This window comes from Thrips palmi, unplaced genomic scaffold (assembly GCF_012932325.1).
Source record: "Thrips palmi isolate BJ-2018 unplaced genomic scaffold, TpBJ-2018v1 HiC_scaffold_8, whole genome shotgun sequence".
NCBI classification, from domain to species: domain Eukaryota; kingdom Metazoa; phylum Arthropoda; class Insecta; order Thysanoptera; family Thripidae; genus Thrips; species Thrips palmi.
Genome location: NW_023144635.1, coordinates 5,180,465 through 5,204,563, shown reverse-complemented (window position 1 = coordinate 5,204,563; position 24,099 = coordinate 5,180,465). Strand labels below are relative to the sequence as shown.

The window sequence follows — 24,099 nt, the reverse complement described above, 5'->3', positions numbered from 1 at the left end:
CACATGGGAGTTTACACTGCCGGCCCGCCGCGGCACACGTATTGCGCCAAATATGAATTGTGGTGGTGTTGGGGGAAGGGGAACGCGACAGTGTGTAGGTGTGCGGGTGAAGGTGTGTGTAGAGGGGAGGGGACTCTGTTCATTTTGAAGCGTTGGCACCGCTGCGGGGGACACATTCCACACTTGCACTCCTACAATGTTGCCGCCCCAGCCCTCCCTCCGCCCCCGCCGCCCACACCCACGTGGGCTTCAAGTTGATGGCCCTGCAACTCACAGAAAGACACGGCCAGCACAAAAGCAGTTTTTTCTTCTTTTCTTTCCTCTCTTGTCTTTTTTTTTTCGCTTCCTCCACCTGTGATCGATTCAGCACGTAAAGCCGCGGCTGTAAAGCAAGCTTTACGGTGGCGTTCCGGGCGAACCCTGATGACTGAGCCTCAGATTGCTACCCTGCCGCGGCCCGGCGCGTCAACTCACTGCATCACTCCTCTTGAAGGGGAAAAAGACGGGCGAAAAAGAATGTTAGTTTTTTGGCGTCGTTTGGCGAGGATCGTCGTGCTCGTTTGTCCCGTTCCCTTAAGGGCGCACACGTGCGCACTACCGCTGTCGTGGCGGCGTCGGCCCTTTTTCCAGTGGTGTCGCGAAAAAATTCGGCGATGAAAATCAATGTGGCGGCCCCTTGGGGGGCCCGCAGTGAGGGCCCCGCACATGTGCGGCGTGCCTGCCCGCGTTCGGCGGCGTCCCCGAGGGGCTCGTCGCACGGGGCGGGGCGGGGCGGGGGCGCACCCCCTAACGGGATTCATAACAATGTTGCGGGGCAATATAAACTTGGCGGCCGGTGGGTCCGGGTCGGTCGGTCGGGTCGGGCCCCTCGGTGCCGGCCAATCCCACAGCCGCCGTGAATCCATCCCCGGCCGACGGGCCCGACGGGCCGACCCCGTGACGTCACGCGTCCGTCGTCGTCGCGGTGACCCCGCACTTGTTGTGGGACCGCGTGCTTTGGCCGTCCTGGCGTGCGGGGCCGCCTCCCTGCTGGAGGGGCTCCCGTCTGTCTCTCTCGCGCCCGCACCGGGTGACCCGCGAATGCGAGGAGGAGAGAGAGGTCCCGCTCGGAATCGGTGTGCTGGGTCGCGTCCCCGAGGACACGGTAGCCGAGGCGGGCGAGGCAGGCGAGGTAGAGTTGCGAAGAATGCCGCTCCGTCGGGAACTGGAGCGGAGAGAGAGATCGGCGGGCACGGCGCGGCACGGCACGGCAGGCAAGGAAGAGGCGCCCTTCGCTCCGAACGCGCTGAGGCCGGCAGATGTATCGACGGCGTGCTCGCGGGGAGAGTGTGCCAGTGCCGAATCTATCGGGCTGCGCAGCAAGCCGTTCGGAAACGCGCTGAGTCGCGTGTTCGCGCCGAGTACGGCCGAGTAGCTGGCCCCTCATCCCTTGTTCCCCGCGGAGCGCCGCGGAGGGACTGGGGGACTCGATGACGACCTCCGCGAAGCTGGGCGGCGCTCGGCGGCCCCCCGGGGAGACGCGGGAGGAAAAGAAGCGGAATGTTGTCCTCCCAGCGGAATGAAGGTGGAGAAAGGACTCCGGCGCAGCGCCGCGTGGCGCCGCGTGGCGCGCAGCCCGCGCCAAATTAATTTCGTGCTTTATACCTTGCCGTAATCCGGGGGCCGGGAAGGCCGTCTCGCCTTGGAACGCCGCGGGGGAGGGGGCGGGGGGCGGTACGCACACTAGACGGCACATCCTCCCCCTACCCCGCCCCGGCCGCCTGACCGTGACGACCGTGACCCAGTGCGGCCGGCCAGCCCAAGGTGCACCTCGAATCATCCCCTTACTTCTTCCTCCCCCCCCTTATCACGGCGCACTTGGCCCATCCGTCTTCTACCGTCGGGAGGAAAAATTCTCCCGCCAGAGAAATGCTTGCTCCGCGGGAAAATGCTCTCGCACGGGAAAAATGCTCCTGAGTGGAAGAAATGCTCTTGCCAGAAAAATGCTCTCTGGTGGAAGGGATGCTCTTGCCAGGAAAATGAAGGACGAGGATTCGAACCCGAAACTGGCGCTGTCCAGTGCTTGAGTGCATTGAGACCCGCCGCTGCCTCAACCGGCCCGCCTCCGCGAGCCTCGGTGGCCGGGATTGTGGAGGAGGCGGCCTCAGAACCTGGCGGCGGTAAAATGTTATCTACCGTCGTGGCGCGAGTACGCGGCTACCGCACCGCCATTTTTTATCGGAGTCGTAACGCATCGAGGAGGGGACGGCGTGCGAACGGCGCGCCTGGCGCAGCAGGGCGTAGCCTGGCGGGGCAACTACGCCGAAAGGCCGAGTCCGCCGAAGATAGCGCCGCGGTGCAGCGCCGCGCAGAGTCGTCAAAGTTTAACGCGCGCCGCACTGCCAGCCCCGCGATGAGCTCGCCTTCCCTCTCTTTCCCGCTCGCCGCGGCGAGGACGCCGTCGTGGCATCCAATCCGCGGCGTAACTGCCGGCCTGCAAGGCATGCCACCGACTATCAGCCCCGACCCGACCGAGCTGGCCGTGGAGACTCGTGACAAAGTGGCGGCGCCGCCTGGGCCGTGACCCTGGCCGCGCGCCGCTCCGTTGGCTTTGAATTTGCGGACACACTCACACACTCTCACTCGACACACACACGCTGGCTTCCGGTGCTTCGCACGCACTGGCCGCCCGGACGGCCCCCCGCGGACCAACGTCGTCCACGTCGTCCACGTCGTCGTGCAGGCAAGGCCGGGCACGGCCGGGCAAGGCCAGGTCCCTCGCCAAGACTGCGTCCAGTTCAGGGCCAGGCTGGGCTAGTCCCGACGGCAGCCGGACACCCGGTCTGGAGTCGCGGCGCGCGCCCCGACACGTCCACTCTCTCGTTTCCCGTTCCGGGCCCGCCCCGTCCGCGTCGCCTCGACCTAGTGCGGCGCTGCACTGCCAGGGCCAGGGCCGGCCGGCCGGACCTTGGAACAAGGAAACCCAATCGCACAGCGGCTTTGGCGTGCCGTGGGGGTGGCCTGGCCGGGCCTGCCCGCTACACTGGTGCACGGTCCAGGCGTGCCTTGGGGTGCCTGGCACCCGCCCTCAAACTTGCGGTGCCGGCGACGTTTAATTGACTTGATGTCCCTCTGTCTCTCTCGCAGCTGGGTCACGGCCGCGCTCCCGGCGTCACAAAGACCGGCCTGCACCTGACCTCCGCGCCGCCAGGCCGCCACGCCGCGCCCAGTCTGCAGTGTCGCTGCCTCGGCCGCCGCGGCTGCCTCGTTTGTCAGTGTCGGGCTCTCTGTCAAGCCTCGGCCATTTGTCCGGCCGGCCCGCTCGGCCCCCGCAGGGCCCCGCCGGGCCCCATGCCGCATTTATTATTTTCCGTCCTTTTCTATCGGAGGAGCGAAGGCAGTCCGATCGATCCATCGACCCGGCCGATCGACTACGCGGCGTTCCGAATGGCGCGTCGCGCTGTCGCGTCGGGAACAGAAGCGCGTTATCGCCTCGGGGATCTCGTTTGCCGACTGAGTACCGCCCAACAGTGTGGTGGGGCCGGCCCGCGCTCCGCCCCACCTTCAGAGACGCCACCATCACTCAGCGACGTCGCGCTCACAACGGGCTGTCGTGTCCGTCGTCCGTTGCGGCACGCAGGGCCAGGGCCAGGCCGTGCCCGTGACCTCCGACACTGTAGGCTGCGTGGCGCGGGGTGCCGTGCGGGGCACTGTGAGGGGCACAGCGAGGGGCGCAGCCTCCCGAAATAATCCAGCTGCCGCCGCTCCCGTAATCCGGGAGATAGCACCCTGTGGCACGCATTTCGCGTTTCTCTTTTCCCTCTGTTGTTGTTGTTTTTTTTTTTGCGGTGGTCGCTATCGCTTCTCTGCAGTGCCCCCGCCCCCTCCCCCTGCTTGCCGATAACGAAGCACCAGATGCTGCAAACTTGGAACCCCGCCTCGTCGGAGGCGGTACCTCGGTATCTCGCTCGCGGGTAGTCGAACACGCGCTGCGATTGATAACACTGCTCATCCCGCGCAAAGTTTGCCTTTGTTTGCAACGGAAAATAGTTGCAGCGCCGTCCAACTTGGCTGTGTGTGCGTCTCGTGGTCTCGGGAAAGGGGGAGGGCAGGCATGCAGCCAGCCAGGCAGCCAGGCAGGCAGGCAGCCCGACGCGAGGACGCGGCCTCTTGCTTGTTAGTTCGACTTGTTGCACCCAGCCGCGCAGCAGCCGCGCCTCGGTGGCGTAGGCCTCGCTTTCGTGGCGGCCACGTGCAAGTCTTGGCGCAGACAGGCCCGCTTGCCCTGCATCTGCTGTTGCCCTGCTCCCAACAAGCGATCGAAGTCAACCATCGAGGCAGCCTTGCTTTTGCACGTCGTTGCCAAATGTAGTCCAAAGACCATTTTCGCAACCGCGAGGTAGTTTGTGTCTACGTTAAAGGTATTTTCCCCGCATAGAATGAAAATCTTTAGCAAGGTTCGTCTTTAGTAACCCGCGCTGTGGGGCCGGTGTATGGGGGCGGAGGCCTCGCGGGGCCCGCTCGCCCTCCTGCCCGCCGAGCCGTCCGCAGTCCTTGTTTTGAGCGGCCGTGGACCGCTCCACCTTAGGCCCGTACTGGCACACCGTAAGACTCTGCCTGTCCTCGCCAGCCTGACCTTTCCCCTTCACCGGGCCGGGTTACGCATCAGGCTTGTGGGCCACAGTTTCTGCCGCGCGGAATGCGCGCGCTCTCTCTTCTCGTGCTGGATTGCGCCTTCGTTCCTGCGCAGCCAAGACTCCGGATTTTAATTTTCATCCCGCGGTGGCGGCGGCGTCGTGTGGCGGTATCAAAACCGCCATACTTCATCTCGGAATTTGACTCCGCGGCGGGGGGAGACTCCCCCGCAGCGGGCTGGTTTCGAACGGCGCGCTTCGTCGCTCCGTCTCTCTCGCACACCCACGGGACGCCACACGAGTGCGAGAGAGACAGAGCGACTGTTCGGAGTCGACCTGCAGCGCCGTAATGAACTCGCAGTGACTGTCTCGGTGGGCGGAAGGCGGGCAGGCCTGCTGGTTGCGCAACAGTGTGCTCCCAGTGACGGCCACGGACGGCCATTTAGCGCGCACCGTTCGACTGCCCTTTGTCTCGCTCGTCCTTTTATCTGTTTCCCCTTCTCCGCTTGTCCTATTTCACTCGCCGGCCCTCCGTCCTCACCCCCTCCCCTTTTTACACGCGCACACCAGTCGGCCGCCAAATTGAATCGGACCGAATCACCTGCCCGCGAGCCCTGGCGTGCCCGCACCGCCCCCTCGGCCGTCAGTCGCTCCCATGTGGCAATCTGGCGCGGCGTTCAGGGCGTCCAGGGGGCGGGGGGCGCCTGGGAGACAGCGGCGCGCCCCGACGTGCCGCCGTGCATTAAGCAGCCCGCGGATTCCGAGAGTCGTCGCTCTGTCTCGCTCGCACCCATGGGGCGTCCCGTACAGGTGCGGAGAGACAGAGCAACGATTCTCGGGATCCGTCGCTGCTGGCCACGGGGAATGTGTGTCGAAATCAAGGCCCTGCGCGACAAATTTTTTCATCGCGGTGTGTTTCGTTCCGCGCCGTGGTCGCGCGTCGCTAATTTCCTGTTTATTTTGACGGACGGCCGGGAAGCCCTGGCCTGGATTGCGCTTGATTGGCGGGGCGGAGCAGAGCGAAGCGCTTCGTGAAAGCGGCGCGTCATGAAAAGAGCGATCCGGCGGTCGCTTCTCTCTCTCTCTCTCTCTCTCTCTCTCTCTCTCTCTCTCTCTCTCTCTCTCTCTCTCTCTCTCTCTCTCTCCCTCTCTCTCTCTCTCTCGCACACATTCTCATTAACATGTGGCCGAGCAATAACGTTGTTAATGAGACTGTCACACAGCCGTCATGCCCGCCAGACGCGCGGCCATCCACAGGCATGATGGCGGGGCGGCGCGGTGTCCGAAGCGAAAGGTGTCCGACGTCCGCGGCGGACCGATTCCGTCGCTCCGTCTCTCTCGCACTCGTGGGGCGCCCCGTGCTGGTGCGAGAGAGACGGAGCGACGCCTCTCGGAATCGGTCGGCACGTCCAGGATGACGCTGCGTGGTGGGTAGATGACGCGGCGGATGCGCAGCTGCGGAGGGGCCGGGGCTGGCCGGGGCAGACGCCAGCGCCATTATCCAGTGACGCGGCGTGAACGCGTGAACAAAGGGGCCGCGTGTCAGAATGTAGGGGTGAGGCCCTGCAACCGGGTCAGTGCCAGGGCCGCCAGGACCGCCAGGGCCAAGGCTGCCGTCCGGGACGGTCCGGGATGCCGGGGGACAGGGACAGCCAGGGCCGGGGGCATCAGGTTGGAAACGCACGACAAGATAGAGCGTCTGGCGAGCCGCTGCAGCGTGAAGAGAAAGGGGAGGGGCAGGGGCGGGAAGCACTCTGGCGTGCATACGTTGCCGTCGTCCACGCTACAGTGCCGTGCCAGGCGCACAGCCCGGAGGCTTTTAGGCGAGTCCGGGCGGACGATGAGGGAAGCAGAGAGAGCCCGGCCCGTTTCGAGTGCATGTGTCAATATGGCGGGCGGGGCCCTCGGAGGTGGGAGGTGGGCAGGGAAGGTCAAGTGGAGGCCCCGCGAGGACCGCGCCCATGCCCGGCCGCCCGGACGGCGTCGAGTGTGCCGAGTGTGTGCCGAGCACTGCATGAATTAGTTGGCCGACTCTTCTCCCACCGCCCCCGTTTTGACGTCACGCCGAGCACATTCTTTTTAAGTGGGTCACCGAATCTGGGTCGGGGGAAAAACCCACAGGTTTCATCCTCATTGTGATGGGAATCGGTTCCAAGCTGTCGCCGGCGGTGGGACCGCAGCGCGGGTTAAACTTGGAGGGTTCGGCCGGCGTCCCTGGACTCCTCGTGTGTGACCCTCGGTGTGCAGGCTGGCCCTGTGGGCCCTGCAGGGGCGGTTGGTTGGTTTCGCGTGGACCTTATGTAATTCCGCCGGGCCGACCGGGTGACCGCTCGTGGGCGTAGAGAGAAAAGGGATGTCGCACGCCTGGAGCGTGGGGCTGGGCCTGGCCCTGGGCCGGGCGACCTCATGAAGGCGTTACATCATCCGGCCGACAATAAGGGCCCGTCCAGTCAGCGCGCCCCACCGGGCCCCACGCGGGGCGATGGCCTGGCTAGCCCATTATCCCATTACACGCCGGTTAATAGTAAGGCGCGGACGCTCCATCAAACTTGCACCGTCTCCGCGGCGGCTGCGCTGCCTATCGAGCAGGCAGGTGCGTGAGACGAGGCGCGCATGGAAGAGTGGCGCGGACCGGGCGAAGCGCCCGACGAAGCGAGGGTAGGCAATCCGCCCGCACGCCCGCAGGCCGGCTGCCTACCCGCGCTCCGTCGGGCGCCTTCAGACTGACTCCCAGCTCGCCGGGAGGTTCGCGTCCCGAGTGCTCGCACACCCACAAGGCACACCGTGAGTGGGAGAGAGAGAGAGACGTCCCGCTGCTCGGCATACCAGTGTGCCATTATCACACCGCTGCAGTCCCAGGTCCCGCCAGGTCCGGAGGGGGTCCATTGGATTGGGGTGCATGACGGCCTTGTTCTCCTTCCCGCGGCCGACCCGCCCGGTGTGATGCGCTGGCGGGGCGGGGCGGGGCGTGGCGGGGCGTGGCCGTCGCGGCGACTCTGGCTCATGTTGGGCCGAATCCATGCCAAGGTCTCCTCGCAACAGGAGCGGCGGTGAGCGGCACACTGTACGCGCGGGCCGCCGCCACGCCACGCCCCGCCTCGCGTCAACCGACCCGCCACGCCCCAACTTTGTTCGGCACGCTTGCAGCAGGTGGCGCGCGCTGCGCGCTGCGCGGGGCACGCAAGCCGAGCCGACCTTGTGTCAAGACGAGGCGTCCCTCCGATGACGGGGATGCGACCTTGGCTTCGCGACCTTGGCGACCTTGGCGGTCCTTCCTGGCCGCGCCTCACTATCGCGATCCTCGGACGGCCGGCCCGCGATGCATAATGCACGGAGCGTGGCCGCGCCCTTGGCGGCGAGTGTGAGTGATTGCGCCACGCCCGGCCACGCCACTGCGGGTTCATTTTTATGCGACTATGCTAACGGCGTCGCGGCCGACACACACAAACACACACACACGCGCGCGCGCGCGCGCCGATGAAAAAGTTTTTTAATTTTTGTGGGCGGGTGTGCCAGCGAGGTATCTCTAAAATGAGCAAATGGGGCGGAAACCGGGATGGAAACTGGGCCGTAAAGCCTGCTGCCTGCACTGGTGCACTGGCGGGGCTGGCAGCCGGCTTCCGGCCGGCCCAGACCAGCGCAAACAACCCCTATAACCCCGGCGGCTTCATCCCTGCCGTCCGACCGAGCAGCCCTGTGTGTGCGTCGGTGTGTGTTGTACGTGTGCCGCGGTCGGAGGCGACGGAGCATTCCGTGATGGCCCTGACATAGAAACCGCCCCAGCCAGGCAGGCAGCCAGGCAGGCAGCCAGGCAGGCAGCCAGGCTGCAGGGCAGGGCCGGCAGGGCGACTCGACCGCGTCTTCTTATTGCCATACTTGAGCCGGCCGCAGAGCCGCAGTCCCGCCGTCGCTGCGGTCGCCCGGGCTGATTCGGCACGGCGCCTCTGTCTCTGTCGCACTTCATGGAACGCCCCTTGAGTGCGAGAGAGACGGAGACGGCCTGGACGACGGGACTCCCTGGCCGACCCTCCCAGGCCGGGTCAGGGACCTGGCCGCGCGGCCACGGCGAGGCGAGGGTGGCTATCGAGCCGCGCGATGGGTCGGGACGGGTCGGGACGGGTCGGCGCGGGTCGGACAAGGGTAATCCGGGGATGAGAAAAATGGACGGCAGTCTGGCGTACATGGACGGAAGCTTCGCGTCCGGCCAGCCCCGAAGCGGCGTCTGGTCGCTCTGTCTCTGTCGCTCTCACGGGGCGTGGCGCCCGGCCGGAGAGAGAGAGAGAGAGAGAGAGAGAGAGAGAGAGAGAGAGAGAGAGCGGCCCTCGGCACCGCCGCGGCGGGGATGCATTAATGCCGCTGAGTCATTATTCTCGTTTCTGCACCGGAAGTATGGTCTTTTTTGCCTTCCTCCGCCGCCCTCGTCACAAGAGTGCCCGTCATCATTTTTGTTTCGCCCGGAGCCGTGGCCTGGATGCATGCGATTGCGTCGGACGGCCTGCCGGCCTGCCGGCCTGGTCCAGCCAGAGGGTGCGCGGACGGACGAAGGGATGCCGTTAATTTTTCCATCGGTTCCATTCGCTTTGTTTCCGGCAGCGCCGCTTGGTTTGTTTGTTTTCGGCAGCGTAGCGCCCCCAAGTCGCAGCGGGGATATCGTCTCTCTCTCGCTCCGTTGTGGTGGCGGCGTGCGTGGGCCCCAGCCGGCCTAGCCCCGAAGCGTACATTACAGTGGGGTGTTCAAAGACCCCGCTCTCCCTCCTTGTCGCACACCTCGGCGCGTTAATACCCAGCGGGGTGCTCCGGGCCGCCATAGGCCGCTAGGCGCAACAAGGACCACAATCTTTCACCGCCGGCGACGGAAAACGGGAGGAGCATGACGATGTTGTTGTTGTTGCTTGTTGCTGTTGTTGGTGCGGGCACAAAATGCCGTGGAGGAATCGCACCTTAAAAAGGTGCACGTCTCTCTCTCTCTCTCTCTCTCTCTCTCTCTCTCTCACGCCCCTCCTCTCCTTATCTCTGGCCGCCCTTCTGCTCGGTGGGCGCTCGGCGCGCTCGGCGCGCTCGGCCAATACTCCCTTTCTTCCGCGCCTGAGTGACAGCACAGGTGACGGTGGCCCGTATCGGCACAGCCCCCCCCCCCCCCCCCCCCCCCTCGCCCCTCGCGGTCGCAGCCAGTCAAGGCCGAGGAGGCCGAAGGGACAGTGGCCGCGCGGCGTTGCGTGGCGAAGCGACGCCTCCAAGTCGATAGTGCATTCGACAGTGGCGGTTCGATACCCACTGAGGTGAAAAATACATCGCAAGCTGTAAAATATGAGAAAGAAAACGATCGGGACTAGCTCAACTGAAAAGCAAAGGAAAGTCCGTTCACTTTTGCGACACGTTACCTCGGGTTTGTTTTTTTTCATTATTTTTGCCATTGTGTCTGGTTTTGAATGGTGGGAGCGGTGCACGAGGACAGAGAGGGGCGGCGTGGAATGGCTCGTAATTACGCCGCGGTGGAAAGCAACATCGCGGCGTCTCCGCATTTTCTGCAAATTCACCTTGCGGTGGGGTGGGGGCGTGCGGTGCCGTGGATTACCGAAATGCCCTTGCCTCAGACAATGCCTCGGCCGCCCCGCGCCGCATGCAGGCCGTTCCGAACGGTGCTTTCGTCTCTCTCCCTCGCACTCACGGGCTAGGGTGTGAGACAAGAGAGAGACGTAGCGGCGTGGGGGTGCGGCGCGGCCGACCGAAGCCCGGACACTGTTTGTGGAGTTATTAGGCTGGGAGCGGGGCAATGGCGAGGCATGCCGCGCCTTGCCGCGCACTGCAGTCGCGGAGTAATGAACAAGTTGGAGCAAGTCTGGCGGGGGGGGGGGGGGTCGCCTGGCTGCCGTCAGCCTTGCCGTCAGCCTGCTAGCCTTGACGACGAAGACGCCGAGGGCGGCCGAGGCAGGAGCCGAGTCGTGCCCGCTCACATTCAAGGTGGATAAAGGCGGGGCGGGTTCTTTTCAGGGCTAGCAGTGGCGCGGCCCGTCCGCCGGCGGATCCGCGTGACACGTGAAGGACTGCTCGTCTGCTTTCCAAGCTTTCCAAACAAAGTGGTGCGGGCTTCGTCACGCGAGCGCCTTCTCGGCCCGCGCCCTTGCCAGCGCTTCCCGGCCGGTTCGGCGGCACGGCACGCCCTCCGGGACGCTAACTGACCGAGGCAGTCAGTCCGCCTCGCCCACGCACAGTGGGCCAGAAGACCGGTGGAGGCGGCCAAAACTCTAGACGCCTTTCGAGCTCCAGAGTCGCTAAATAGGCCTCGAACTGAACCTGTGACCCCACCAATGGATTGCTCTCCGAACGAGGAATCCATTGGTGGGGTCACACGTTCGGTTCGAGTCCCATTTAGCGACTCTGGAGCTCAAAACGCGTCTAGAGTTTTGGCCGCCTCCACCGGTCTTCTGGCCCACTGTGCCACGCCGGAGTCCCCGGGGCGCTGGCTGTCTCCGAGTCCCGACGGGGCCGCGGGTCGCACCCCCGCCGTATGGAAACCGGATTCGGCTGGGAAGGTGCGTCCCCGCCACGCCCCGCCCGGCCCCGCCACGCCCGGCCGGGTACGCGCGACCTAGTTTCCACAGTGACGCGCGCTGTCGCCGAGAATAGCACTCGCCAACTCTGGAATGTCGACCCCGATTGCGCCGTCAAACGCAAACAAAAAAGCTGAGCGCGGGTGTATTTCTATCGCGCGGATTCCTGGCGGCGTCTGAGGGCGGTACAACGGCGCCGCGTCGCGCTGTGGGGGCGTGGGGGGTGGACACTACTGGCCGCACTCGGCGTCACGGGCAGAGCGCGGTGAGGCCCCCCCCCCCCCCCCCGCAATCACGGACCGCGCCGTCCTTTGTGGCCGCCCAATTTGTCCCTGCGTCACTCTGCTGTCGGCGGCATGCACGCGGCTGCAGCACGCGTCAGCGAGACCGCGCTGTTTCAGTCTTCGCGAGGTCGTAATCGCTTCCATTCCCTGCACTCTCTTTTGTCAGTCTCTTTCATCAATTTTTTTTTAAATTACATGTTTTTTTTTTTCAGTTCGTTTTTTAATTCCCGCGGTGGTCCCGGACAGCCCAGCCCGTTTAGCCCCGTCCTCCCGTTGGCCTTGGATAGAGCCCCGACAGCTCGACGCGGCAGTGCGTGGGCGGCGCGGCGGCATCGCCACAGAGAGACGCGGGGCCGCGAGGCACGTGTGTGTCGATCGGGCCAACCCTGCGCGCCCCTGCGCGGCACTGTGGCAGCGAGACGCGGACGTGGATGACGAAGCATTAGCGCCGTGTCATCTCCGAGGAAGCCATCACCGTGCTGGAGGGATGCTGTTGTCGTATACGCGACGCGCTCGGCGCCCCGCCGCCCGCGCCCCGCGCACCTCGCACTCCGGGACTCAGGGTACCCACTCACTTCACCGCCGCGATCACGTTCACGCGAACACTCTCGGCGGCGGCACGGCGGCGGCAGGGCGGTGTAGCAGCCCCGTGGCGCGGCTCAGACGCGACGCTCTCATGTGGCGGCGCGCCGCTGCGCTCCTGCGCCACGCCAAGAGGAGCACCATCATCGACGAAGACGACGACGACGGCACAGTACAGCGGCCTTGAACCGCACCCCCGCCCCTCCCTCACGCGCAGCGCGGCGAGGCGGCCCGTAGGACAATGCAAGCCATGCATAATGCATGGCGTGATGCTTCGGCGAAAATGAAGAAGCGTAGCAGCCTACTTCTCGACACACTCACACACTCACACTTGGACGCGAGATGCCCAGGACACAATGGGATTGGGTCACAAAGGCAGCGTGGTGTCTGGATGGAGGGAATGGGAATCGGCGGGCGACACAGACAAGGCAGCCCCTCCGCAGCAGACTGATTCCGAGAGTCGTTTTCGTCGCTCTGTCTCCCTCGCACTCGTCCAGTGTAGGTGCGAGAGAGTCAGAGCGACGAAAACGACTCTCGGAGTCAGTCTACAGTGTCGTGGCAGTACGCCCTCCTCGAGACTGATGCCTGGAACTGTCATACGCGCACGCACACACACACACACCTACACACACACCTACACACACACTGCGACTACAAACCTAGCTGGTAAAGTTTCGCGCGATGATCAATCGAGCTAGGAAGTTGGCGACTTGGATGGAGCAGCAGGTGGCGAAGTGCGGCATAAATGTGGGCAGAAGCAGACGAGGCTCGTCGGAGTGAGTGGCCGGAGGGGGCGGCACGGCGGCACTGGATTGCGCGCGGCGTGTGTCTAAGACCCTCTCCCGCCCCGGCGACAGGGACAGGGCGAGGCCGCTCCCCGGGCATTGGTTTATGTTTTTCAAGTGACGCGGTGCGGATTCCACGCGTATCGGATTTTGGAGACGGGAGGGTGTCGCGCATGGACAGCGTGGGCAGCGACGGCGGGTGCCGCGGGGTCGCACGGGGTCCCCGTGGGGAATGCGGCGACCACACGCGATCACCGCCACTCGCGCGAGAATGCTTCGCCGATTGTTTCGTCGCCTGTCGCTGCCCTCCTGGGCTGGAATTTTCGTATCGTTTATTTCATTACGGCGGCTTCTCCCCTCGGGAACGGGGGGCCACGCAGGGAGGACACCGCTCGACCCGCGCGACTTTGTCGTTTCGCAACGCGTCGTTTCGCGTTTTCGGCGTGTATTGCCGTGTCGGGTTCTCGCTCTCGCTCCGCCCTCCGTTTACCTTTGTCGCTGTATAATTCCAGTGTTTAATGGCGAGCCCTGCCGAGGCTTGCCGAGCCTTGCTCGGGGTGCGGTGGGGCACACCTGGCCTGCGCGGCGCGGCCCGGCACGGCCGTCAGAGGGGATTGTCTCTAGAGCGACTCGCGGGAGGGGGCTCAGCCCGTCTTACGCCTGGTTTGTCCCCCCTCCCCCTCCTCTTGGAATATGCAGCCCCCTTTAATCCCCTGTCCGTGTATCCCTTTTTGCCGGGTGGCGCGGCCCTGCGCAGCCTGGCCTCCCCACCCCCTTGCCTTTGACCGCACTGCTCACTCCAGCCCCGCTTCGGCGCCGCGCGTTTGTTGCAACGCGGTTTCGCAACAAACAACAACAAGACAGCACTCACGGAGTTTTGTTGTTGTTGTTGTTGACGCACACACTGCGCCTTTGGGAGCGCCCCCGGGGCTCGGATCCCGCCCGTCCCGGCCTTTTTTTGTGTCGCCTAGTTCCTCTCGGGATGCCTCGCGGGCCATGGAGTCCGTGCAGGTGTTGGAGCGGTGGAGGCGTCGGGGGCGGTGAGGTTGGCTCGCCGTCGGCTGCCCACCCCCGCTTCACACCTTTTCCACCTTCTGCCCCCGTGCAGCGCGGAAAGAGAGTTTGGCTTCCGCGAAGGGTTCGCAGCGTTCGCAGGCAGAGACGTCTGTGTATACACGCCTGGCTGCTCTCGCCAACTCGAGTTTCTTTCTCACTCTCGCCCCCTCGCATTCATTACGCCTCGCTGGAACAAAGGGAGCGAGCAGGACGGCGCGCTTCCACAGGTGCAGCGGTTTGCCAGTGTCCAGCCCGGCAGAGGGCCCGGCCCAGCGGGAGGCTTTGCAAGTTGGATTGGAAAGGCGGGGCGGGGCGGGGCAGCGGAAGCGGCCCGGATGGTGAGGGCGATTGATAGTGGAAGCCCAGCAGTGGTGGGCCGGGCCCCGCGGGGGAGGGGGCCAGTTTGGGCAGTGCACACACAGAGGTGGGTCAAGGCTGCACCCATCGCCACACCAGCGCCTCACCACCACGACGCCGCCATCTCCAGCACCGCCATTGTCCAAGTGTATGAGGTTCGGTCATAACGCATCGAAGTGTGCAAGTGTTGGTGTGTTACACTGTGTGTGGGTGAGAATCCCGGGCCGGCCGGGTCTTTTCATTGCATCGTCGTGTGGACTTAGCGCCGCGCTCGCCGCGCTGCTCGGGCGCTGCTTGGCGGCCACGGTCATGGCCGCCGTCGTGGAGGCCGCCGTCGTGGTGGAGGTTCAGGACGCGGAAAAAGCGACAGAGCAGCACAACAGCGACGCCATCTCGCGATGAAGGGCGTGATGAATGTCGCCGTAACGACTTCTTCTTGCGCGACTCGCGAGGCGCTGGCCGTGGCCGTGGTGGCCGTGACCGTGGCCCGGTGGCGGCACCAACGGCGGCACCGACGGCGGCCCCCTGGCGAACACGGTGCGGTAGCGTCGGGAGCGCCCAGCCTCGATCCTGGCGTCCCTCGTCTCGGCCCCCTTCGACCTTGGCGGCCTTGGCCGTGGCGCACGCACCCTGCAGCACGCCATGCAGCGCCTCGTCTTGTTGCCGCCCGCCCCGGCGCTCGTCGCCCACATCGCCGCGTCCCGCCAGATGGCGCGGCAGTCGCGTCGATGGAAGAATACGACACACTCACGGACGGACGCGCGGACGGATGCCGAAAGTAGGTCATGTGTCATCGGGGACGTGACGTCACCGTGTGTATTCAGTCGGCGATTATGTGGGCGTCGCCTGGCGTCGTCGCGCCTCGGCCGCGCCGTCAGCGCCGTGGCGGGCAGCCGCGGTGTGTGCATTCGGCGCGCGTCCTCGGCCGCCCCGCCCCGCCCCATCCCTCCAGGCTCAACACGGGCGCTGTCTTGGATTGGAGGTCAGGGGCGCTCCCGTCAGGGCGCGGTTTAGGCCGGGGGTGGGGCGGAGGGGCGGCTAGGTGTGAAAGTGCGATAAGGTGTCTTTGGCGGCGAGGGGAGGGGGAGGGGCTTAGCGAAGGTGCCGCTGAAAGGAAGAGTAAGTGGAAAGTCACTGTACACTGATCTAACAAAGTGGCCCTGGCACCAGCCCGCCGTCTCCACGCACGCCACCATCAGGCAACATAATGGATCACCATGGAGGAGGAGGGAACTCGAGCCGGGGAAGCGGTGCGATTCGGGGAAACGGTGAAAAAAAAACCGGTGTCGAAGAGTTGGGCACGCTATGCTGTGTTTGTGTAGCCAGTGTACCCAGCCTTGTCGGGATGCGCAGTGGCAGTCCTTGTCCCAGTCCTTGTGCCGCGCGTCGTGTGCGTGCTCGGGCGACATGTAGGTCCGTCCGCGTTGTGCGCCGCATTCGCCTGTTGTTGTTTACACCGCTGCCTGCGTGCTTTGCCTGGCTCTGCCTTGCCACTCTGCCCGTCCGTTCCGCCCTGTTCCGCCCGGCCCGGCGGGATTATGGATTTGGCGCCCGACACGGCCTGCCGGCCTGCCTTGCTTGCGGCCGCGACGCCAACACCCTCGCAGTGTAGTAGTGCCCTGGCGGCGTAGTAGCGACTGTTTTGTTTTCGCTTAGGGCTCCACGTGCACGACCCGCGGAGAAATGCCAAGGATGCCTCCCCCCCCCGCCTAATTAGTGGGGGTGGCTCTGTTTTGGCGGGGCTGCGACGGAGCGCCGCGTCCTGGGCCGCCCCGGCAGTCCTGGGGGTCCTGGGGGACGGCACACCGAGACGGCACCTGTCGTGCGCGTTGTCCGGCTTCAAAGCGTCCACCTCGCCCTCCGGCCCTCTGCAGCGAGGCCAGCGAGGCCGCGACGGAAATAGCAGCGGCCTTGGTGGCGGGCCGCGGAGCCGCGGAGGCGTCCCCGCGCGGCCGTCCGACGGGGAGGCCACAGGTGCCCGTCGACGGCCAGCCGTCCGGCCGGAAGTGAGCGCTAATCACCGCCGCGCCGCCGTTTGACGACACGATTCCGTTTATTCGCCGCTCTTTGCTTTTCATTAGCCATAAATCGCGCCGCGACGCTGTGTCACGCGAGTCTTGGCGCGGCGGGGCGGGGCGGGTGGAGCGGATACGGCGTGGCGCGGCCGCCGGCGACGGCTCTAAAAATAAACGGGGCCCACTGGAACCGGAACGTTGCGTTTATTCCTGTCCCGGTCATCATGTGGGACTGCATGCCTTCGGCCCTTCGGCCGGCGGCCTGGCCTTCGCGGCCTTCGCCTTGATCGAGTGGCGGCGGTGGGGTTGGCCTGGTGTTGGAGTGCCTCGTGGCGGCCGGCCAGCCCAGGCGCCCTGCACACTCGTTCCGAGAGTCGTTCTCTCTCGCACCTTGAGGGGTCCCCCACGAGTGCGAGAGGGGCGGAGCGACGAAAACGACCCTCGGAATCAGCCCGCCGAGCCCAGGTGTGCGCTTTATGTCGTCCCCGCTAAATCACCCGCAGCAGCTGTTGCGGTGCCGTTCTCACGTGACGGTGGTGAACATCGGGGAACTGGGTTTTGCTTTTAGTGGGGACGCGATCTGTCTCTTTCTCCGTTTCTCTCGGTCCTCATATCTTTTCCCTTTTCTGCTGCCCACATAATCAGTGTTTAGTGCGGGGACTTTTTCGCTGCCCTGACGGGTGACCTACCCTTGTTCCTCACGCAGCCAATGCTTCTGTTGCAGTGATCCCCCGGCACCTGTACATCGCCAACCTGGCGGTGGCCGACGTGCTCATCTGCTTGCTGGCGCTGCCGGGCACGCTGTGGTGGCTGCTGCAGGGCTGGGCCGCCTCCCCCGCGGTGCCCGTGGTGGCGTCCGACGGCGTGCCCCAGCTCGACGTGCCCGACGTGCCGCGCATGGCGGCGCTGTGCCGCGCGCTGCCCGGCCTGCAGTGCGTGTGCGCGGGCGCGGCGGCGGGCACGGTGGCGGCCATCGCCCTGGACCGGTACCGCGCCATCGTCACCCGCGCCCACGACGCCACCAGCTCGCGGCGCGCCGTCCCGAGGGTGATCGCCGCCATCTGGGCCGCGGCCTGCGCCCTCGCCGCGCCCCTGGTGGCCTTCCACGTAAGTCTCCCCATGCCATCCCCCACGCCATCGGCCGGCCATAGGCTGGAGGAACGCTCGCTCGCTCCCCTTTCTGAGGCGCGGCCGTTTCTGGTCCGGAAATTGCGTCTTTGACGCGCTGCCGCCGGCCGGGCCGCCCCCCCCCCCCTCCGCCCCCCCCCCCCCTTGCCAGCTGCTTCCGTGATAAACAAAAAAGCTGTGATTAATGCCGCAGCGGTCCTTTGAGGCGCTGCGTCCCTCGCCTCGCCCTTGTCCGCGTCGTCCGCGTCGAGCGGCAAAAATGGAAAACCGCAACGCGCTCGTCCTCCTCCAGTCCTCCTTGAACCCCGACTGGCCCCCGGCCCCCGGCCCGAGGGCGTTGACAGGGGAATCTGCCCGGAAGGGGTGCCCGGCTCGCCTCAAGACTGTTTCTTGCATGGAGGCGGGGCGTGACGCGGGCCTGCTCTTGTGCTTGCAGGGCGTGGTGGACGTGGACGGCGTGCCGCGCTGCGTGTCGCAGTGGCCGGCGCCCGCGCCCGCGTGGCGCCTGTCGTACGCGTGCGTGCGCGCCGTGCTGCACTTCCTGCTGCCCGCGCTGTCGCTGTGCGTGGTGCACACGCGCATCTCCGCCTACCTGCACTCCAGGCCCATGCAGTGGCGCCGGCGGCGCAGCCGACGCACGGCGCTCGTCCTGGGCACCGTGGCGGCCGTCTTCACCTTCAGGTAGGCCGAGCTGCAGTCGCTGCCCTTCTCGCCGACGCGAAGGAGGCGGCGTCCAGGGTCTCGCTCTGTCTCTCTCGCACTCATGCGGCGTCTCGTGTAGGTGCGAGAGAGACAGAGCGACGGAACAGACTCACAGTGTGCTTGTCTCTGTCCTGCAGCTGGCTGCCGCTGACCGCCTTCCAGCTGCTGGTGACGAACCCGGGCCAGCACCGCGTCATGTTCGCGTGCTGCCACCTGCTGGCCATGAGCTCGACGCTGTCCAACCCACTGCTGTACGGCTGGCTCAACTCGCACTTCCGGCGCGAGATCCGCGCCATGCTGCCGTGCTGCTGCGCGCCGAGGAAGGAGCGCCACTCGCGGACCGTGTGCAAAGGTACGAGGGAAACGTGGCCCAAAACGGGGGTGGACTCGGAGCGTTTTCTTGAAGTGCCCTCTGTTTGCTGCAGCGTGCCGCGCGAGGCAGGAGCGCGCGCTGGCCAAGGAGCTGGAGGGCCGGCCGGAGCCGCTGCTGGTGGCCGCCGCCGTGGCCGGCGCGGGCGGCGCGGGCGGCGTGCGGCCCACCGCGGGCTTCTGCAGGACGTGCTGGCGCTGCGCCGGCGTGGGCACGCGCGCGGGGCCCGGCGGCCACGGCAGGGGCACGCGCCGACACCTGTTCCACCTGCAGCTGCCCGACCAGCCGGACCGACGCGGCTCGCTCACCTTCCTCACCTCGCTCACCGCCAGGCACTCCATCACCTTGCTGACGCACTTGTCCGGCGGCACCACCGGCACCACCACCACCACGTCCCGCCTCGACATCCTCTGAGGCGGGGAGGGGCGAAGCCGCCAAGCGGACTATTTGTGTGCCTCTCTCTCTCTGCGGGGAAGTCCACACATCCAAATTGACTATTATTTTCGTTTCCGATTAGCTTTCGAGTGTAGGCGTTTTGGGTCTTATGCGAAAGTGGTAATGCGGAGTGTGTCCAGAAGAGAATGCTGCTGTTACTATCGGATGTATTTTTGTAAAAAAAAAATTGTGTGGTTAAAAGCGCAATTTCAAGGCAGCGCAATTTGAATCTCTCTTGTAGTTGTATTTTTATTTCTCTTTCGGCTGTTCAATTCAAAGATTAATGTGAGATGGGCATGACTTTGACAGTGCATTATTTTAAACCGAAACTTATTTGGGTCTTGGTGACCAGTATGATACCTCTAAAATTTGCCTGTGTCATACTCATGGGTAGTAATAAGTGAGATGAGAATTCATGGCAAGTGAAACAACAGACATGAGAATATCTGTGATGGCAATCTAATGTGTTAAATTATTGCTTTAGTTCTTCTAATGTAGTGGTGCTATTGCACAAAATAATTGTACAGATTTTTTTTTCCTTTGACCTTAAATTTAGTAAAAATCTTTAGGTAACATGAATTGACAGAGAAAACAGGCTAAGTGAGATATTACATATACAAAGCAAAATTTCCTGTTTCCTTTGGAAGGGGTTACCCTGACCACAACTCCATGAAACAATTCGTTGATTGCTAAACTCCCATCTTTTGGCTTTCATTTACTGTAGAATAACATAATAGAAGTGTGCCAACTTTTACACTGCCAATGCACATTACTTGACCTTATATCAAAGAAACTGTATGATATTGTAAGACTGCACCTAAACTCATTTTGGGGCCCTTATGTCATGCATGTAGTAATCTTCACAAGTTCTTCTATACCTAAGATGCCTTTTTAAGCTAGAAATATAACAGCCCTTTAAGAATGGTGGCAGCTGCAAACCAACAATGAAAGTCTGATGTATATGGAAATGAGGAGTAATGAATAATAAAAGTGACAAAATGTGATGTGATGTATAAGGAATGGACAGAGGCATTAAGTAGCCTTATAATACCCTTTCATGTATTTGAGAGAATTTGTAAATATTACATCTGCTTTTGTAGTTTTTGTACGCATACTTTTGATACTTAACGGTAAAAATCAAAATAAACAGAAATATTATCAACCTCTTTTTAGAGCATGGCCATATTAATTTATCTTCAATGTAAATTTAGTGCATTGAATTGCCAAATCGCACTTTCTTTATGCAAATTATTGCTGTTCCTTGTAAATTAGAGGGTCCAAAAAGTCTTACAAACTTCAACCACAAAACAATATGAAAATGCGATAAGCTCCAAGGAAAGATGACAGAAAAACTTTGGTGCTTTGAATGTGCACAAGAAAAAAAGTCAATGTACAGCTCTTTGAATTGTGGTAAACTCTATATTGTATAATTAAAAATAAAGAACCTGTGTGCAAAACTGCATCTGATTTTTACTTTTTCATTATCTACATTTACATCATAGTTCCAAACACTTTTTCCTGGGTCTGGGAATCCCTCATGTCAACTCCACTGAGGAAAGAAAGAGAACAAGTATCATGGTTTTCTATCATTTTATTGTTGTTAAAAAAGGGAAGATCAAATCACAGAATAAAACACTGTAGCTGTATCAAAAAAGGCAACCACAGAGATTACTAATCTACTATTAATGCTACTCTGAAATCACAATCTTGTGCTCATATCAAGCTTATGCAAAACTTAAAATAAAACCCATGATGGAATATCCAACATTATTCTAAAACTTAATTCTGCGATCGAATCATTTATGACTACAGTAGCTGATACAGTACAGAAGTGACCTGCGGGGTGACCCACGTTGTCCCACCCCACTCCACCCGAACCCCCTGAATCCGCGGGTGAATGACTAGAAGTCAAGCAAGAAGTTTACTCTAATCAAAATACATACACTTAAAACTATTCACAGTCAAATTGAAACAGAAATAAGAATATAAAACGATGTTGCGTCAAAAGAATAACCGGTAGCGTCTTTGTGCCTAAACATTTGCGTTATCACTGGAACTAGTAAAATCCTACCTCTTAAAACAAAAGCATAGCCTGAATTTTATTTCAAAATCTCAAGAAACTCAAAAGTGTGCATAGCATAACCCCAGCTGGTCAATACATGGTATGTCAGATGCGGTTTGAAAATCTGACACCCGGGTAATTTACCCTGTCAAATTTAATCTGATTTCGTTGTTCTTTGCTTCCATTTCTCTAACCCTAATTGGACAAGCTCCCTTTCACCAAATGCCCAGGCAATCGTTGTAAGTAAGAAACACACAGCGCCAATGATGAAGTGTCCAAAAAGTGAGTAAGGAGAAACAAATACCTGTTTTTGAAAAAGTGAAATAAATTGTATCAGGTTAAGGGTTTTCCCAATGCAAGAAAATTGTAAATCACAATTATATTCAAACTTACTTCAGAGAGTTGTGTTACGATGCCTGAAATTATTAATGTTGTGCAATACATGCGATGAGGCATAACACCATGAAGGGGATTAAATGCTGTGTTTTTGTACTGGTCCGAAATGTATTGAACACTGGAAACACAAAATTATTGTAAGCATCTTTTGCCAGATTGATTATCTAAACATGAGGGAGACCTGTATCACCTGTGGTTTATACGTGCAGCCATATTGCAGCAGTTAGCAAGAATGAATCCAACTCCACCTAATAGCTTGGTGAAAGCCCAAGAAATGCACAAGAACCCAATGGAAAGCCACACCATGACATAATTGTACCTGAAATTGAATCAGAGTTTATGAAATCATTTAGAGAGAAGTGGAGAGAAGACCAAATTACATGTTGATCAATGCTCAATTGTATCACATACCTGTCAAGTTGCTTTGTATCCATAGTGGCAAGTGCATAACACTCAGTAATACCATTCAATGCAAGGAGAAAAACAGATAGACAATGTGTTTTCAGGAGAAGTGGCCCAGTTCCAGATATGAGGCCTGAACCTCCATACAAGAGTAAAAGGAGACGAGAGTACGCCTGGCCAAACACTAAAATGACCAATCCAAGAGCAAGCAAGCACCGAAGTAGCCGTTGTAAAACTAAGACACACTCTGCAACATGTTTCTGAAAAGACAAGATACTATATTTTAGAATATTTTTAACATTGATGGAAAGATGCATCAGCCAGTTTCTTACTTGGTCTTGTTTAGGAATAGGTAGATCTCTGCGAATCATTTGGGAGAAGTAAAAATATGCACTATCTTCTATCGGTCTGAATAGAAATCTAGCTGCCATGGAGCCCAAATTGTTCACTACATCATATACACCTTGTTCTTCAAAGGATAAAACAGAGAAGAGTGTCATCACATAGCGCTCTCCTTCTGTTAATATTTGTTTAAGCATGCCTTGCTTGAAGAAACTCCATGTCAATTTTGTCATTTTGTAATCAATTGAGGGCTGCAAAGCAAAGTGAGAAATTTTATTTTAATACTAGTGTATACATATAGCTGTAACTAAATGGGAACTAAGACCAGCCATTCACTTTTTTAGCACATTTTGCTTACCTCATCATCACATTTGGATGGTAGGAATTCCATCAGAGAATTGAATGGGAAATCATAGACTGTTCCAATGATGGAGTCTTTTCTCTGAGAAGACCGGCCTTTTGATGTTTGATTGTTCAATTCACTCCTCTCCAAGAGCCTGTTCTTCATGTAAAAGTAAAAATAAACATAGTAGCCCACAGTGTAGGCTGCTATGGACAAAACTTGAGCTACAGAAAATGCAAGAACCGCAGCATCTTGCTGATGAAGAACTATTGACGTGAAAGCAACTGTGCGCACTAATACCAACATGGTTTGCATCACAACCTACAAGAAGGACATTAAGATTTAGATTTCAGATTATTTCAGTAACGCTGATGTACCTAATTAGAATGCAACAAAACTTACCTTAAGCCGAACAAATAAAAATGCTTCTGCCATAATATAGACAGGTTCACAACACATTTCGATGATACAGCTAATTGCAATAGACCAAACACCGATAGTATAATGTTCTGTAATGCTAGTACTTGGCACTGACAGTACATTTAGCCAGATGTAACCAAAGATGAGGCAGAATACTTGGCACAGTGGAACGCTAAAGCACCAAAATAACATTATGTTACGTATTACATTGTACAATGAAGAAAACAGGAAAACATTTGAATGAAAATAAGAAAAATCTACTTACGTAAACCACACTAAGTTGACAACCTTGGGCCAATTGTGTTCACTGGTTTTACTTAGACATGCCCGGCGAAAAGCTTCCCTGCTTAAAAAGATCAGAGTGGACTCCAACAAGAGGAGACGCACATTCATAACCCCTACAGCAGCTTGGCTTACATGACGTAAGACAAAAGCATTTAGCAAGAAGGTGAGAATACGGCATCCAATCTGAAATAAACAGGAACTTTTAAGCTGTAATATTGCACTGTACAAAATATGACAACAAATAAAACTACTGTAAAACGAAAATTTAAACAAATCTGTGGAGGATCTGTTGCTTGGTATTGGCGAACAATTATTTTAACTGAATGAAAAAGGCATTTCTACTCATTTCACCATAAAAAGCTACATAACCTCAGCCACAACATAAACGATGTCAGATTATTCCAAATCCATTCATTGTCATTGATATTTAAGGATGACCAAACATCGAAAAATAAATTGCCGTCTCTTTAAATGATGTGAAAATACATTTAAATCCTCACCTGAAAAATAATGTTGAAGGATGCATTTTGCAAACTACTAGACAAAATGTTAGGAGGCATGTTTAGGAAGTTTTCACAGAACGGAAGTTGTCGAGAGAAGATTTTTAAATATGGCCTCAACGTCTGGCACTGTGAGAGACTGATAAAATCGGTCCTGAAGTTGCATTTTCCATCTCTATTGACATAGACATAACTTGACACGTTTGAAGTTAACAGGAGCAGAAAACAAACAAGTGACTGTCATACCAACTGTCGGACGTAAAATTTGGCCACGTATGGCAATGACAATCCATTTGAAAGCAAGAGAATAAGTTCAAAATTACACCATACTTCTGGTGCATTCATACTGACAATTTATTTCAAAAGCTTTTGCATCCAAACGATGTCCGAAACGCAAAACAGAAACTGTTTATTTGCTGCAGCATCGCTGTAGCGGCCGATTCAAATGATTGAAACCGCCCCTGCCCTGAC

General features: G+C 59.4%; 2 protein-coding genes across 2 annotated transcripts in view; one reads left to right on the top strand and one right to left on the bottom strand.

The window, feature by feature from the left end:
- Nucleotides 1-19,376, top strand: part of LOC117653092 (neuropeptide F receptor-like) — a 38,512-nt gene extending 19,136 nt beyond the window's left edge. The window contains exons 4-8 of the mRNA XM_034398465.1: nucleotides 16,968-17,122; nucleotides 17,808-18,052; nucleotides 18,211-18,425; nucleotides 18,499-18,543; nucleotides 19,363-19,376. Coding sequence (XP_034254356.1) covers nucleotides 16,968-17,122; nucleotides 17,808-18,052; nucleotides 18,211-18,425; nucleotides 18,499-18,543; nucleotides 19,363-19,376 — 674 coding nt within the window. The remainder of the gene's footprint in view (nucleotides 1-16,967; nucleotides 17,123-17,807; nucleotides 18,053-18,210; nucleotides 18,426-18,498; nucleotides 18,544-19,362) is intronic.
- A 1,075-nt stretch (nucleotides 19,377-20,451) lies between these two features.
- Nucleotides 20,452-23,879, bottom strand: LOC117653374 (protein RFT1 homolog). Its single transcript, XM_034399009.1, has 9 exons — nucleotides 23,629-23,879; nucleotides 23,109-23,311; nucleotides 22,826-23,015; nucleotides 22,439-22,744; nucleotides 22,071-22,331; nucleotides 21,748-21,998; nucleotides 21,527-21,655; nucleotides 21,334-21,454; nucleotides 20,452-21,244 (listed from the first exon to the last, which is right to left on the bottom strand). Exons 1-9 carry the CDS (start codon nucleotides 23,686-23,688, stop codon nucleotides 21,095-21,097), a joined length of 1,671 nt encoding a protein of 556 aa, XP_034254900.1. The 5' UTR covers nucleotides 23,689-23,879; the 3' UTR covers nucleotides 20,452-21,094.
- Between the last annotated feature and the right edge of the window lie 220 nt (nucleotides 23,880-24,099).